The sequence below is a fragment of the Haliotis asinina genome, chromosome 5, assembly GCF_037392515.1.
Source record: "Haliotis asinina isolate JCU_RB_2024 chromosome 5, JCU_Hal_asi_v2, whole genome shotgun sequence".
NCBI classification, from domain to species: Eukaryota; Metazoa; Mollusca; class Gastropoda; order Lepetellida; family Haliotidae; genus Haliotis; species Haliotis asinina.
In genome coordinates, this window is record NC_090284.1 from 70,623,785 (window position 1) to 70,640,119 (window position 16,335).

At 42.7% G+C, this 16,335-nt stretch overlaps 2 protein-coding genes across 3 annotated transcripts in view; both read left to right on the forward strand.

Annotated features, from left to right (window-relative positions):
* The window catches only part of LOC137285181 (macrophage-expressed gene 1 protein-like), a 198,697-nt gene that overhangs the window by 169,610 nt on the left and 12,752 nt on the right, over nt 1-16,335 (forward strand). The gene's annotated exons all lie outside the window — the stretch shown is intronic.
* LOC137285180 (atrial natriuretic peptide-converting enzyme-like) overlaps nt 1-16,335 on the forward strand; it is a 123,165-nt gene that overhangs the window by 50,506 nt on the left and 56,324 nt on the right. For both annotated transcript variants that reach the window (XM_067817422.1, XM_067817421.1), the window contains exon 2: nt 13,532-13,796. In XM_067817422.1, coding sequence (XP_067673523.1) covers nt 13,532-13,796 — 265 coding nt within the window. The remainder of the gene's footprint in view (nt 1-13,531; nt 13,797-16,335) is intronic.

Consider the following 16,335-nt stretch of genomic DNA (forward strand, 5'->3'; position numbering starts at 1 on the left):
TTTCTTGCGTTCTCGACTTCCGTTTCACCTTTTGATACAGCACTTAGATAAGCTACTTGAGTCGGTGAGGCAGCACAGTGTATACTCGATCATGAAACATGTTTGACTGTTTGTTGCGCTCACCCTCGAATGTGGCTACACCGCTATACACTTAGCTTAAACGAATTGATAAAATCCCTTTCATCGTAGCGTGTCGTGGTTACAATTGGTCCCGGTAGACATATACTCACAATCCGTAACACTACTTTAAAGGCATTATTGCAATGAACTCTTCAATAACTTAAAACATATATCTACATGAGAGAAATGTCGATATGACGTCCCCCTTTAACAAAACATTTTCATGTTAGTGTGTTTAATGTTAAATATTAGAGCTGAGCACCAGCTTAATGAAGACACGAAGGACAAGCACAGACGACCGCAGGCTGTCACGCTTTACGATTATTGTGAATTGCATTCGTAATTCAAAGTTATGCTCTTTTTATGACAGCTTTGCACACTTGTTTTGAGATAGGGCGCCCCCAGTCATATGTTTCTCATTACTGTATGGGATTAATTTCACTATTTGCTTCATGGAGCTACGTAAATTTGGCTTGTGGGGGTATTTACCTTGTGTCTGCCTAGTTACATTGATTCGTAGGTTCAACTCTTTAAAATTGTCGGTGTCAGGATAACGCCAAGATTGAACAAGCATCAGAACTCTATGACATGCGCACACCACAAAGTAATTAAGACACCGGTTTAAATTAACGAATTTAAATCATGTTTCTTTCTTCTTCTTTCTGATGTCCCACGCTTCGATATTGCTGGAATATTGCTAAATGCGCCGTAAAAGCAAATTCACTCACTCACTTTCTATTTCTTATGATCATTCGATCGTTAGATTTACATGGGTCACATGTCACTGTGTCTTCTTTTTGTTGCTATTCTATTAATTATATCATATCATTGTAAGTAGTAACGGTTTTTTTACGGTACAAAAATCCCATAAGGTAAACTTCTGCTTTCAGAGGACTACCTATGTTATCAACATGGTATGCCCCAGGCGGACAGTGTGTGAGAGAGCTTTACACTGCTTGATTCTCCACATCTTAGTGTGAGATGTGTCCATGCTTTACATAGACATAGCAGCTTATTGTCTGGGGAACATGATGTTGTCGACGTTTACCATAATTACGGTAACGGCACAAATTATAGGGTCGTCATGAGGGATTGGAATCTGCGATCAACGAGCCCTGGCACTTTTAATGGTCGTCACATTGCATAGCCAACTCTGGAGTTTTACACCTGTAGTGAGACACTTGCATGGCTCTGACGTATGGTAGTGATGACCAGCCCCGCCTATGCTTGTCCACCTGGCATGCTCGATCTCTCGGGGAATCCCGGTTAGTCGACAGAGGCTGGACCGGGTTTCGAGAGCCGACCACTTGTTTGATGATGATTGCCGTATGCAGTCATCGGCGCTAATTGCGGTCAATCACGAGATTGGCCAGTCCGTCATATAGATGTAACAACAAAAAACACCCATTTAACCAAACCAAACGAACGCTTGCTCGAGTAATATTCACCTTTTCGCTCGCTCATTGTCGCTTGTACCTATCCGAATGGCAACATTTATGATGCTATAATATGAGATAAGTTTGACATCCCTTGTACAACCGTGCTTGAGAAGCCTATCAGTATATTCCCCGAAGAGTTGTCTCCCCCTTCTTAAGTTACCGCTTTGAGAACATTCAACTCATACCCTCTGATTATCGTGTGGTCTTATTCAATCAGAAATTACAAGGCCACATTCAAAAGACAAAAAAATCTACTGGTTTTCAGTTGACTCCTCTGTCTGCAGTCAATGCATCTCATGATATTCAAATCTGTCAGTGATGAAAATGGTGAATTGCAACTCTCTGTGATTGTACGTCCGCTTCCATCACCTAGCACATCGACAATTCTTTGCAGACCCTTCATAATTACGTTATGAGAGATTATGACAGCAATCAGATAACTCAACAAGCAAAACACAAATGTGTTTAAATATATGTCCACGACACATAAAGCCACAACGTTTGTGTACAGTTGTCTAGTATGTGTCATTCTGCTGAATAATATTGTAATGTTGACATATGTGAATCTCCTGTGTATGCATACACTTTAAACTATCGTTCTTCATTGGTTGCAGGGTTCTTCATTTATATCGCAATCTTTGTGTTATAAATATTTGCATAAATAGTCCCCAAATTGGGGGACATTGTGAAGATTCTGTTGTGAGAGCTCCCCTGTGGGATCACGCGATATTGTACGACCGCTTCAGTTGATGTGGACGTTCTAGGTTGTCCATATCACCGGTCTGCAGATTCCTTCATTTTTAGAGACTGTTTTTAACGAAACGTTATGAAACACGTCATATATGTTTTTACAGTAAAATCGGTGGGGCATGTGATATAACACAACAAACCATACATGTCTAAGTGGGGACTATCGAGATCGGGTGATAAGACTCGCTGACTTCTAAACAGGGCGTGGAAGGGTGTCATTCACAGGACAGGCGATTGTTTACTATCTCTGTTGTATGTCTGGAATGTTACCGAGTGCGCCTTCAAAAAACAAAACAACAACAACAACAACAACAGCAGTAGCATCAACAACCACTTTCCTTAGTTCATGACAATTTTGAGTGACATGTTATGATATGGTTTGAATGCATCATAAGCGGGGGAATGAAATATCCTTGATCTTGGTTTTCACGTTTGATGTAAATGACTTCGGTGGTTTGCTGATGTTAGTTTGATCGTTCATATCAATGGTGATGCTAGTTCAGGTTGTGTGGTGTCTGGGGTTTGATTTTCGGTGATCCGACTAAAGTGCCAGTATCAATACTGAATATCAATAGAATACCGGCACATACATGTACGTTACTTCTCTACTTAAACATGTTTTGTCGTAGGGTCAACTAGCCGGGACACCTAACTGACCTTGTCGCGACGTCAGACTAACGTGTGTGTTGGCGTGGCTGAAATTACTGATTTTACTCACGTAGTGAGTCTGTGGAGGGTGTGTGGACCACCGCCCTTAACACAGAGTAGCAAACTCAGCAAGAGACGACAATGTTGGTCACGCGGTGAAGACGTATGACAGTGTGCATGGTTGCCACGTTTGCACACAAAGTACGTAGTCGCCGTTGTTGCTGTAACAGAAATCACTGAGTCGAAGCTGTGTTTAAACGGAATACACTTATTTCCTCTGTGAAGTGTAGACTTACTGTCCTCTTTTCGTAACGACAGATTTTTTTCAAGGACGTACATCACTTTCATAAAACAATCGGACCAAACTTTAAAATAGTCTGTTATGTTTGTATGGGGATTTCTTGCTGCACTGCACTGTTGACAAGCCCATGAATGCACGGTTATTCTATACTTTAAAGGGGCAAGTCGAGATAAGCGGACAGTACGTTAGAGGAACATATATATATTTTTTAGAAATTATTATTTGTACTATTAACTATTACCTCAGAGACTTGTGCAATTCTATGGCTTAGTGATCAAGTAGCGTAGGGTGTCTGTATATCTCTACGTGTGTCTTCCTCTTTCCCGGTGCGTGTCATGTCCCTGTTGTGTCTATATGGCAACATACAAGCTGTAGGATTTCCACTTTACAACATGCATTAAGCATAGACATTAGGTGGCTATACTGCTTTGTTAGTCCACCTAGATAGGTCCGGATCTACTTTGGGACTGTGTTAGGTGAATCAAACAAAAAATGGGGATAAAACGCTTCTGCTTGTTACATTACCAGCAACCCCCAGAGCCTCGCTACTACGTGTTATATTACCAGTAACCTCCCACAGCCTCGCCACTGCATGTTACATTACCAGCAAACCCCAGAGCCTCGTTACTGCATGTTACATTACCAGCAACCCCCAGAGCCTGGCTACTGCATGTTACATTACAAATAACCTTCCACAGCCTCGCTACTACATGTTACATTACCAATAACCTTCCACGGCCTCACCACTGCATTTTACATTACCAATAACCTTCCACAGTCTTGCTACTGCATGTAACATTACCAGTAAGCTTCCACAGAATCGCTACTACATGTTACATTATCAGCAAGCTTCCACAGCCTGGGTACTACATGTTACATTATGTTAGTAGCCTTCCACAACCTCGCTATATGTTACATTTCTGTAGAGTTCCACAACCTTGCTACTGTATATTACTTTACCAGTAAGCTTCCACAGCCTTGCCACTGCATGTTACTTTACCAGTAATCTTTCACAGCCTCGCTACATCATGTTACAGTACCAGTAACCCCCACAGCCTCGCTTCTGCATGTTACGTTGCCCCTAACCCCCAGAGCCTCGCTACTGCATGTTACATTACCAGTAACTTTCCACAGCCTCGCTACTATTTGTTTCATTCCCACAAACAGCCAATTTACACACATTTACATTTAACGAATTCTCTCTTTCGCACTGAGCATAGAAGGGGTCCATTATTTCCTGTCAGTTGGGGATTTCAAAGCTTCAAGGAAGTAAAACCAATGCCATGTAGAATCTTAGAACCTCAAATTATTCCCTTAACCGTTTGAAATCTGACACCTGTCATTTTAAAACTGTCAAAACAGTGAGTCTCTCCATGAACTTTCCAGAGAGAGTCGTTACTCAAACCTTTTGCAATCGGCATCAAGACCTCAATAAAGGGGAACCGTTTCAGCTGACGTTTTCGTCCACTTTTTCACGAATATCTGGTATCAAAACTAACTCATAATTCATGATGTCGGAATCGTACACTGGTATCTACTTTCAGTCGACTTTTCTCACGTATATGATATTGGTTGTGTGTCGTTTACTAACTTGAACATGGAATGAAGTCTCACCCACATAGTAGTATGTCAAGCATTTAAGGTTTACTGTGTCTCCAAGGTGTAGCCTGGATCAGGCTAGTTATGCCTTTAATTATATATTTGTATATTTTTGAGCATGGGAATCTCAACCGCAGATGAATTCTCTCGTTCACTTAACAAAATACTGCCAAACAAGGCAAAGAGGCCACAGACAAAATAGTAATAGTGTAAGATTCGTCTTCACATAAAATGCTGAATTCCTTGAAATTGCACCGTCATCGGAGACGTTTCACTGGCATGTGCTGCGGAGCCTTGTTATCTTCCCACTCGGGACAACCACCATTACACCACTGGAATCAAACAAAAGTGAAAACCTTGCTATCAGAATCGCATGTCAATTAAACAAATCATTCTTCCTGTAACAGCGATAAGAACCCTCTGATAGAAATTCCGGATAGAAGCATAGGGTAATTGGTTTCTCAACGTTATAGCCAAAATTAGCTACAAGATGGCTTCATTACGACCAGCGCCAGTACCAAAGGGACAACAGTATTGAAGGAAAATAAATCAACATAATTTGAAAATAGTTAAGCATTTGAAAGTGTATTATTAACATTAGAGCTGGCATTTTATGGCGCGAAAACGGTAACAGTTTCTTTTAAGGGAGAATTCCGAAAGATATCACACGCATTTTCTTTGTTCACGAAATGCTCAGGTACTAAATATTCAAATATCTACGGATTGTATCCGCAGGCATGCCTGTAGTGGTCAGCGAAACCTCTTCTCGGGTACTATTGATTTCGCCTGGTCGGAGAATTGTCTTCAGAATAGGAACCTTGCATGTCACAAGGCAGCCTATCCCTGAAGAATATAATTTTCTTTTCCCCAAACCCTATGCATAATGAAAGCTCCAAGTCTAGTCTTTCACTAGTTTCGGAATCTCCCATGTCAAAGAGTCACCGATTATTTGTCTATTTCTTCAAAATTGCATATTGTCAGAGACTGGGTGTTACTCTGGTTGCAAGGATGTGGTGAAAGGACGCCTGTCTTTACTGTCTCGTGGATGTGAAAACTAGACGGTTGGTTGTTTCTATCTTATCGAGGACTAGACGGATGTCTATATTTGTTGCGTTGACGCAATGCCTAGATGTCTATGTTTATCTTCGTGTGGGTGTGGCCACTGGGGTCTAAATGCGTCCTGGATGAGTTGAAACATTAAACTAATTAATAATCCTTTATATTCTCTCCAGCGTATTGCTTGCATTGCAAGTCATTAACCTAATGCATGTGAGGAGACGGATAATGTGACACAAATATTGCAGCAGGACTTCAATAACGACATTCAAAAGGAAGTAATTTTGTCAAACAACATTTTACCAATGCTTGTTCTTGACAGTGCAGCTGTATCAAAAACGAATACCTAGATCTTCATCTTGATATTCACTAATAAACACACACGTAGTTGGGCTCTCTTAGTTCATTTGCTAATCAGATTCAAGACAATTGTTGATAACACAAACACAAACTGTTACCATAATGGTAACAGTCATACTCAAATTTACTTACATGTGTTGTGATATCCTATTATCTCAAGTTTACCTTGACAACAATGATTGGACATTCGAAATAGCGGTATGTATTTTCATTTTGAATTCATACATTTGTGTGACTGTATTTATACAGTGAAGCAGTCGTGATATCGGTAGTGAGTGAGTGAGTTTAGTTTTACACCGCACTCAGCAATATTCCAGCTACATGGCGGCGATCTGTAAATAATCGAGTCTGGACCAGACAATCCAGTGATCAACAACATGAGCATCGATCTGCGCAACTGGGAACCGATGACATGTGTCAACCAAGTCACCAAGCCTGACCACCCGATCCCGTTAGTCGCCTCTTACGACAAGCATAGTCGCCTTTTATGGCAAGCATGGGTTACTGAAGGCCTATTCCACCCCGGGACCTTCCCGGGTACGTGATATCGGTAAATATGAGCTAACCAGGTTCCATCGTACAGAGCTGAAACTTGATGTTATTGGTCATGATAATGGCTATAATTCAGACTTTAATTTTTTTTTAATATCACAATAAACTGTGTAAACAACCAACAGACGGTCAAAAAAAGTCGATGTGAATGTGGAGTAGGATTAACAATAAAAAGCATCCGAAATTTCATCTCATTTTCAAATTGCTAAACATTTATACAATCAACTATTTGCGTTTGATTAACGCAATCGTGGGACATGATATTGGTTTCGCTGGAGTCACGTTACCAGCTCACATATTTTGCACTTAAAACCTTTACACTTTATGTTTTATAAATTTATAATGTGAGATATCATGTCTCACATTGAATATTTGAAGAGAAGCACATGCTGATGATTTTATACAGGTGAGGTGAGGTGAGGTGAGGTGAGGTGAGGTGAGGTGAGGTGAGGTGAGGTGAGGTGAGGTGAGGTGAGGTGAGGTGAGGTGAGGTGAGGTGAGGTGAGGTGAGGTGAATCTTGTTCAAAATGGTGGCGCTTATGTAGACACGCGTGTGCGTGTGCGTGTGCGTGTGCGTGTGTGTGTGCGGTCACTTGCTAGTACTAGTCCCGACTAATGCTGAATGCCAGGTTTCGTGCAACCACTCAGACGCTTAATGCCCAGTCAGCGTACATACTTGCTAAATGACATAGCATTATCACACGAGACTCAGGTCTAACGTAGAGAAATACCCCTATTACAGAATACAACTAATTAAGCTTTGCTTAAAAAAATACAAAAAACACTCAAAATATTTCTTTGACTTTGGAGGTTCATACTGTGCCCTCTTCGGATACAATACCTATCTCCTATCTTGTTTTGACTGGTCTACTCATACACTTCCATGCCAGTTGTCAAGCACGACACATACTGATTCATTAACTAATAAAATAGTTCTGGACTTCACACACAACCTTGTCGTAATCCACATTTTTCAAAGAATGGAGGTGGCTTCTCTGACCTAGCTGTTACATTGTCTATAACAGTCTATATACTTATATATACTATGAATAAAAAACCTACTTGATACTACCGTGATATCTTTTTCAAAACATGGCTGTATGGACCACTGAAGGCGAATGCATCGGACAGGTGGGAGTGAGATAAAACTAAGCTGCATCGGGGAGGTGGGAGAACCATGAAAGAAAGGAATGAGGCCTTATGGATAGCAACTTTTTGTTATAGTATGTGTAATAAAAAGGTTGTATATCCTATTATATGTTTGACTTACATTTTAGAAGTTGATAAATAACAAGAGAGGTATGGTACTTTATGGATGACAAGTTTTTATCATAGTATGTATAATAAAAAGTTCCTATCCTTAATGTATCACACCTCTAATTATTTATATAAACTTCTAAAATGCCTGTCAAACTGATCTTAGGGGAGACATGATATTTCGGCATCGGGAGCGGGGGTGTTAGTGGCATACCACGGTGATGTTATAGGACAGAGACAGGTATCAGGGGGATATGCAGTATTAAGACCTAGTGGGTGGTGGGAGAGAGATGGTATAAGACAGAGACATGGATCAGGGAGATATGCAGTATTAAGACCTAGTGGGCGGTGGGAGAGAGATGGTATAAGACAGAGACATGGATCAGGGAGATATGCAGTATTAAGACCTAGTGGGTGGTGGGAGGGAGATGGTATAAGACAGAGACGTGGATCAGGCAGATCTGCAGTACTAAGACCTAGTGGGACGTGGGAGAGAGATGGTATAAGACAGAGACATGGATCAGGGAGATATGCAGCATTAAGACCCAGTGGGTGGTGGGAGAGAGATGGTATAAGACAGAGACATGGATCAGGGAGATATGCCGTATTAAGACCTAGTGGGACGTGGGAGAGAGATGGTATAAGACAGAGACATGGATCAGGGAGACATGCAGTATTAAGACCCAGTGGGTGGTGGGAGAGAGATGATGTAAGACAGAGACATGAATCAGGGAGATATGCAGTATTAAGACCTAGTGGGTGGTGGGAGAGAGATGGTATAAGACTGAGACAGGTATCAGGGGGATATGCAGTATTAAGACCCAGTGGGTGGTGGGAGAGAGATGGTATAAGACAGAGACATGGATCAGGGAGATATGCAGCATTAAGACCTAGTGGGACGTGGGAGAGAGATGGTATAAGACAGAGACATGGATCAGGGAGATCTGCAGTATTAAGACCTAGTGGGTGGTGGGAGAGAGATGGTATAAGACAGAGACATGGATCAGGGAGATATGCCGTATCAAGACCTAGTGGGACGTGGGAGAGAGATGGTATAAGACAGAGACATGGATCAGGGAGATATGCAGCATTAAGACCCAGTGGGTGGTGGGAGAGAGATGGTATAAGACAGAGACATGGATCAGGGAGATATGCCGTATCAAGACCTAGTGGGACGTGGGAGAGAGATGGTATAAGACAGAGACATGGATCAGGGAAATATGCAGTATTAAGACCTAGTGGGTGGTGGGAGAGAGATGGTATAAGACAGAGACAGGTATCAGGGGGATATGCAGTATTAAGACCTAGTGGGTGGTGGGAGAGAGATGGTATAAGACAGAGACAGGTATCAGGGAGATCTGCAGTATTAAGACCTAGTGGGTGGTGGGAGAGAGATGGTATAAGACAGAGACAGGTATCAGGGAGATATGCAGTATTAAGACCTAGTGGGTGGTGGCAAAGAGATGGTATAAGACAGAGACATGGATCAGGGAGATATGCCGTATTAAGACCTAGTGGGGCGTGGGAGAGAGATGGTATAAGACAGAGACATGGATCAGGGAGATATGCAGCATTAAGACCTAGTGGGACGTGGGAGAGAGATGGTATAAGACAGAGACAGGTATCAGGGAGATCTGCAGTATTAAGACCTAGTGGGTGGTGGGAGAGAGATGGTATAAGACTGAGACAGGTATCAGGGGGATATGCAGTATTAAGACCCAGTGGGTGTTGGGAGGGAGATGGTATAAGACAGAGACATGGATCAGGGAGATATGCAGTATTAAGACCTAGTGGGTGGTGGGAGAGAGATGGTATAAGACTGAGACAGGTATCAGGGGGATATGCAGTATTAAGACCTAGTGGGTGGTGGGAGAGAGATGGTATAAGACAGAGACATGGATCAGGGAGATCTGCAGTATTAAGACCTAGTGGGTGGTGGGAGAGAGATGGTATAAGACTGAGACAGGTATCAGGGGGATATGCAGTATTAAGAACCAGTGGGTGGTGGGAGAGAGATGGTATAAGACAGAGACATGGATCAGGGGGATATGCAGTATTAAGACCTAGTGGGACGTGGGAGAGAGATGGTATAAGACTGAGACAGGTATCAGGGGGATATGCAGTATTAAGACCTAGTGGGTGGTGGGAGAGAGATGGTATAAGACAGAAACATGGATCAGGGGGATATGCAGTATTAAGACCCAGTGGGTGGTGGGAGAGAGATGGTATAAGACAGAGACATGGATCAGGGAGATCTGCAGTATTAAGACCTAGTGGGTGGTGGGAGAGAGATGGTATAAGACTGAGACAGGTATCAGGGGGATATGCAGTATTAAGAACCAGTGGGTGGTGGGAGAGAGATGGTTTAAGACAGAGACAGGTATCAGGGGGATATGCAGTATTAAGACCCAGTGGGTGGTGGGAGAGAGATGGTATAAGACAGAGACATGGATCAGGGAGATATGCCGTATTAAGACCTAGTGGGTGGTGGGAGAGAGATGGTATAAGACTGAGACAGGTATCAGGGGGATATGCAGTATTAAGACCTAGTGGGTGGTGGGAGAGAGATGGTATAAGACAGAGACATGGATCAGGGAGATCTGCAGTATTAAGACCTAGTGGGTGGTGGGAGAGAGATGGTATAAGACTGAGACAGGTATCAGGGGGATATGCAGTATTAAGAACCAGTGGGTGGTGGGAGAGAGATGGTATAAGACAGAGACATGGATCAGGGGGATATGCAGTATTAAGACCTAGTGGGACGTGGGAGAGAGATGGTATAAGACTGAGACAGGTATCAGGGGGATATGCAGTATTAAGACCTAGTGGGTGGTGGGAGAGAGATGGTATAAGACAGAGACATGGATCAGGGAGATATGCCGTATTAAGACCCAGTGGGTGGTGGGAGAGAGATGGTATAAGACAGAGACATGGATCAGGGAGATATGCCGTATTAAGACCTAGTGGGACGTGGGAGAGAGATGGTATAAGACAGACACATGGATCAGGGAAATATGCCGTATTAAGACCTAGTGGGTGGTGGGAGAGAGATGGTATAAGACAGAGACATGGATCAGGGAGATATGCCGTATTAAGACCTAGTGGGTGGTGGGAGAGAGATGGTATAAGAGTCAGGGCTCGGTGAAAGAGGAACTCCAAGGAGGTAGAGCGAGGTGTAAGGATATTATATAGAAGGAGAGAGATTGTATAGGACAGAGTCGGGGATCGTGGAGATATGTGCACAGTGTTACGACCCAGTAGGTGCTGGGCACAATGACGTTATGTAACACCGTGCGCGCTAGTCTGGAAGGATACCCGAGTATGCCGGAAGGTCGTCACCGCGCCGGAGAATCAGTGCGATGCCATGAATAAACATAGCATACAATAACTCACAGGTCGGACTCGCTCACAGTCAAAGCTCAACATTTGTCACTGACCCATAACACTCGGGGCACTTACAGAGAGACGTCAGGTATAGGCCTAAGTTTAAAAAAAACGAAAAGAAAAAAGTAAAAGTTTACAATGAATATGTGACCTGTTTCCAATTAACATGTATCTCAACAACACGGTGCCCTTTTATGCGCTGTATACTGTGCCGACCATTCCCCACATTTTCAACCATATAACGCGTATTGCAAATAATAGACAGCATTGAGCTTCCAAGATTAAAAAGAAGAGCGCTTTTGTGTACATGAATGTGTGTGAATAAGAAGTTTTACGCCGCTTTCAGCAATATTCCAGGTATTTGAAGAAAAAGGCTGGCGGACCACTCTCTTTGAGACAGAGATCACCATCATATAACAGCGGTGACATGCATGCTGTGACGTCTTCATACTGATCGTACGATTACAGTCTTGTCTTACATGTACCACGTTTTCATGATTAATGAAGGTGTAAATAATGTGAGGGATTTCTTTAAAATTCTATTACTAATCGAACTTTGACATTATTTTAACGTTTTGTCAGTACAAAGATGATTTTTTTGTCTTTTGATAAAACAGCAGTATAAAACGTTATTTTTTTAAAAACAACTTATAGAATAATTTGATGAACGTTTAGTCAAAAACGTATGTAAAAGCAGCATTCAAGCAGCATTAATACGGTTGTGACTACCGATGTGAATAGATTTGCAATACTGTGTATGGACAGAGCAGAGCAGAGCTGGGTAGTGAAGTAACTTGATGTGCTCAATGTAAGTTGCTGTGCCTAAGGTATACTGTGTCCAAATAACTTGCTGTGCCCAAGGTAACTTGTCGTGCCAAAGGTAACTTGCCATGATGAAAGCAACTTGCTGTGCTCAAAGCAAGTTTTCGTGTCCCTGTCAGTCAGGCGTCAGTCACCTCTACTTTGCATATTGCTTCAGGACCCTTCGCCTCACCTACGACCCTAAGTCCACTTTGAAACTCACTCTTTCCAATTTTCTTCCCTCCCCGCCCCCACCGTTCCGCGTATCGACGTCAGTACCAGTGTTGCCGTATGGAGCTTGTCCCCGCTGCAGATGTGAAAGCGCTATTAACCAAGGTCGGAATAATACCATCCGGGGTCAAGACAGTGGGCTTCCGTGCTCTCACCAAACTCTCATCCCGCCATTGATCATGCTCTCTCGATGAATACGATTAGATAACAATCTCTGCCTTCATCAAGCCACTGTTGTAGGATTCATATTTCCATATTTACGATATGTAGATTAATGTCAATGTTGTCAGACTGTAAAGAAACGAGACATTTTCTATATGGAAGACCTTTTCCGCAGTGCCGTATATGTGCACCATCGGCCCATCTTAATAGCTGTGCAAATGAAAATACGCTGAGACAATCTAGCCTGGACGAATTACACTCCCATCGATAGCTAGTCTCCCCCGAGCGACGGACGGAGAGAGAGAGGGGGAAAGAGACAATTCCGATCGACTGTCTGCCTGTCTCCTACCTCACGGCTCCCGCCCTCACTCTGGTCCGTAACACCCTCAGCCCAGGCTCTCGTCTCCGACACTATCAGTCCCACGGGGCGTCAAGCACACCTGCCTACATCAGAGGGTGCGAGAGAGTAAGAGAGAGTGAAAGAGAGAGAGAGAGTGAGGGAGATAGTAGTCAGTCGTGCTTGACGATAGTCCAGTGACGGAACGTTCGCTTCCACCTGGCGACGGGGCGGCGTGTCGTCTGCTCTGTTTGACTTGTTAGGCGTTGGATCTTAGTCAATATTCGAAAGGAGAAGTCTTCAGAACGCCGAGGCGCGATAGTTCGTGAGCTGATTGGTGTTAATTTGCCAAAAAAGCGTGAGGAATGATCTGTACTGGAATATAGCTTGTGGAATTTTTCAAACTAGGTCTAAAACAGTTTCTTCGGCGGCTTGATGCCCCATCTGCCAGGAATGGCGACTCACTTTATTCGGGATATTCCCTTAAAGGTGCTACATAGGCGCTCGGGTGATGAACATGTTACTCTACTTCAGGCCTGTTACGACAACCCACTGTTTGAGGAGAACGATGGCAAGGGGTGTCGGGGCAATAAAACCCCACCCCCCTCCGCCGCGGACCAGAAGGCGCAGGCTGCACGTGCCAAGGACTATATGCACTGCCGACCCCCCCAGCCTCATGAACAGATCACCTTCAAATCACCAAAATCTAGCCGACGACGTCACATATGGATTATCGCCTACGTCATTCTCGCCGTCGCCATCGTCGCCGTCGTCGTTGGGCTGCTTGTCCACTTCCTCAGTGAGTACACTTTTCGTTGGTTCTTTTTTGCACATTAATGCAACATTGCACATATGACATATCATAGATCATTTATCCATAGATCCAGAACTTTTGCAAAATACGTTTGTTCTACTTCAAAATGTTTATTTCCCCATTCTATTAGAAACATTCCTTATGCCCCGGCCTTTTGCCCAAACAACACCAAAGAGGTACAAGAAAACAAAGAATTACCCAGTAATTAACACTTTCCAAAATCACAGACAAAAACATTTTATCTCTTTAGAACTTCCGCTTCCGGTACATACATTGCGACCCGCCTGGGGGTTCTGAACCAGAATTAGGTCGTTTGCTCTTTTCCAAGAGCTACGAAAAAAACGTGCGTTCTGAAGCATAGAATATTGCGGCCAGTTTAAGCAACCATTTATGACTTACCAAGGACAAAACTGCTGTCCAGTTGAATATCCTACCAGTTAACATGGCTCAAATAATATCAATGTAATGTGCTATGAACAAAAGAAGAAGGAGTGGGAACAAGCATATGAATATCATGTGAGCTTTCCAGTGGCCCTGTCTTGAGGGGCTAATGTCAGTCAGGCTACTTTTTATTTCAGAGAAAAGTCTATGCTAGAGCATCCGCCGATACCTGTCAACGAATCATTATCGTGTATAACAGGAATCCCTTTCAACATAGGTTGCCTATTAAGTATGATCAAATTCCAGGGACATGTCAATTTTAGATCAAAAGCTTTCAAGAATTACTTTTTGGTTTGAATTCTGCCTTGATCAAATTTAGAAATCGGCATTTTTAAATTTAAAATAGTACCGTGTAAGACTCAAACAGGAGCATTTATTGTAATTATAAAAGGAAGATTATTTTTTTAAATGCTGTCATTATCAATGCTATCTGTCGTCCTCATAATTGCACGACCTCTGAAAGCTTTTCCAACGTGGCTTTTACGAAACAGAACCAAACGGAATAGCTGTTCTCTAAACATACTCTATATATGTGCTCGCAGTCCGTCCGCTGTAGTAGTAACTTGTCTCAGCGTGCTGCACGTAGTCAAGGATGGATTAATCTCTTATACCACGAAAGAACAAGTCAATGGGCTTTAGGTGATTGTGGCCGCCGCAGTAAATGTGACATGGCCCCTGGCATGATGTATCTGTCTGCAGGATGGACGGACCTCACGCCATCATCCTCAGCAAATAAAATCTCTAACATCGCTTATCCACTGTGATAGCTTTTGAAGTACGACTTCCCCACACGCTCTCCGACGGGGATACAGAAAGATAAAAAAAACCCGCAACATTTAAAACTTCATTCATCTTTTACCTCCAACAAGCCATTGCTAAAGTCATACTGTGAAAAAGAACCATCATCCAGGCTTTAACCCAGAACAGGATAAGATGCGTCCTTTAACATATGAACACATATTGAACTCGAAGACAGCCAAGTCAATATGCTGCTTGTTGTGGTGCTGGGTTTAATTGTGTTTGTTGTCTAATGGTTTCTGCTGGGTGACGTGAGTGCTATGTACCAGCGAGATTCTATGTCGGTAAACTCGTCAGAGATCTCACATCATACTGATTCACACAGCAGGTGCTTCACATACCTTCTATTATTTGATTAAGATCAATCCCAATGTATGCTGAGGGATATAGCAATTAGTCCACTCGATAACGGACGCTAGCAGACAGTACCTCATTACATAAGCCACTGACGCCTGTCCCGCATGTTGGCTGTTTCTGGTCTGCTGTTTCCTGTATTGTATGGGCAAGGACTCCGAGATACATTAAAGACTTAATGCATGTTGTTTGCATGCTTAAGTAGAAGGATCTGTGACGTTTCGTAATACGAACGGGGTTTGCAATGAATGGTTGTAATAGAAGGTAGTGAGCATAGGGATTATCTTCATCTCGAAGTTACATCACGGCAGCCGGAAATATAGTCTGTCAGAACTAACCAAACCAGTGGTGGATAATGTCAGCATCGATCCACACAGCGTCAGGGTCCGAAACTCAGTAGGTTCATTGCAAGAATTGAGAATTGAGAACTATTTAACCACGGCTTTCCCAAAGTCATCCTGATTTGTTTGGTTTACTAACAGTTTGTCCTGCATGCAATTCACGAACACATATCTACATTACTCTCTTCAGGCCTGTCAGTGCGCCTATCTTGAAAATACACCTAGCTTTCTAAATTGCCTCAGAGAAATATAACTTTATATTAAGGATCTGTTACTGCGGTTTTAACTTTGATTTATATGTTCTGTTGAAAGAATTATGATATCCCCAATGAAATGTTTGTAAACAATTTGGAGTTGAATGGTATGGTTGTAATAATTCATATTACAATGAAATGCGCAGCGATGCCTATGAACATATACACAAACTGACTATGATTGATTTCCTTCAAGCCATAAAAGCTGGAATATTTCAACGTCTTGCTAAACTACTAATAAACATACCGTCCTTCCAATATAAAATATGAGGGACCTGGTCCCAAATTGCTGGCACGTTGACTGGGTTCATTTCAAACAGATTTATAGAGCTGATC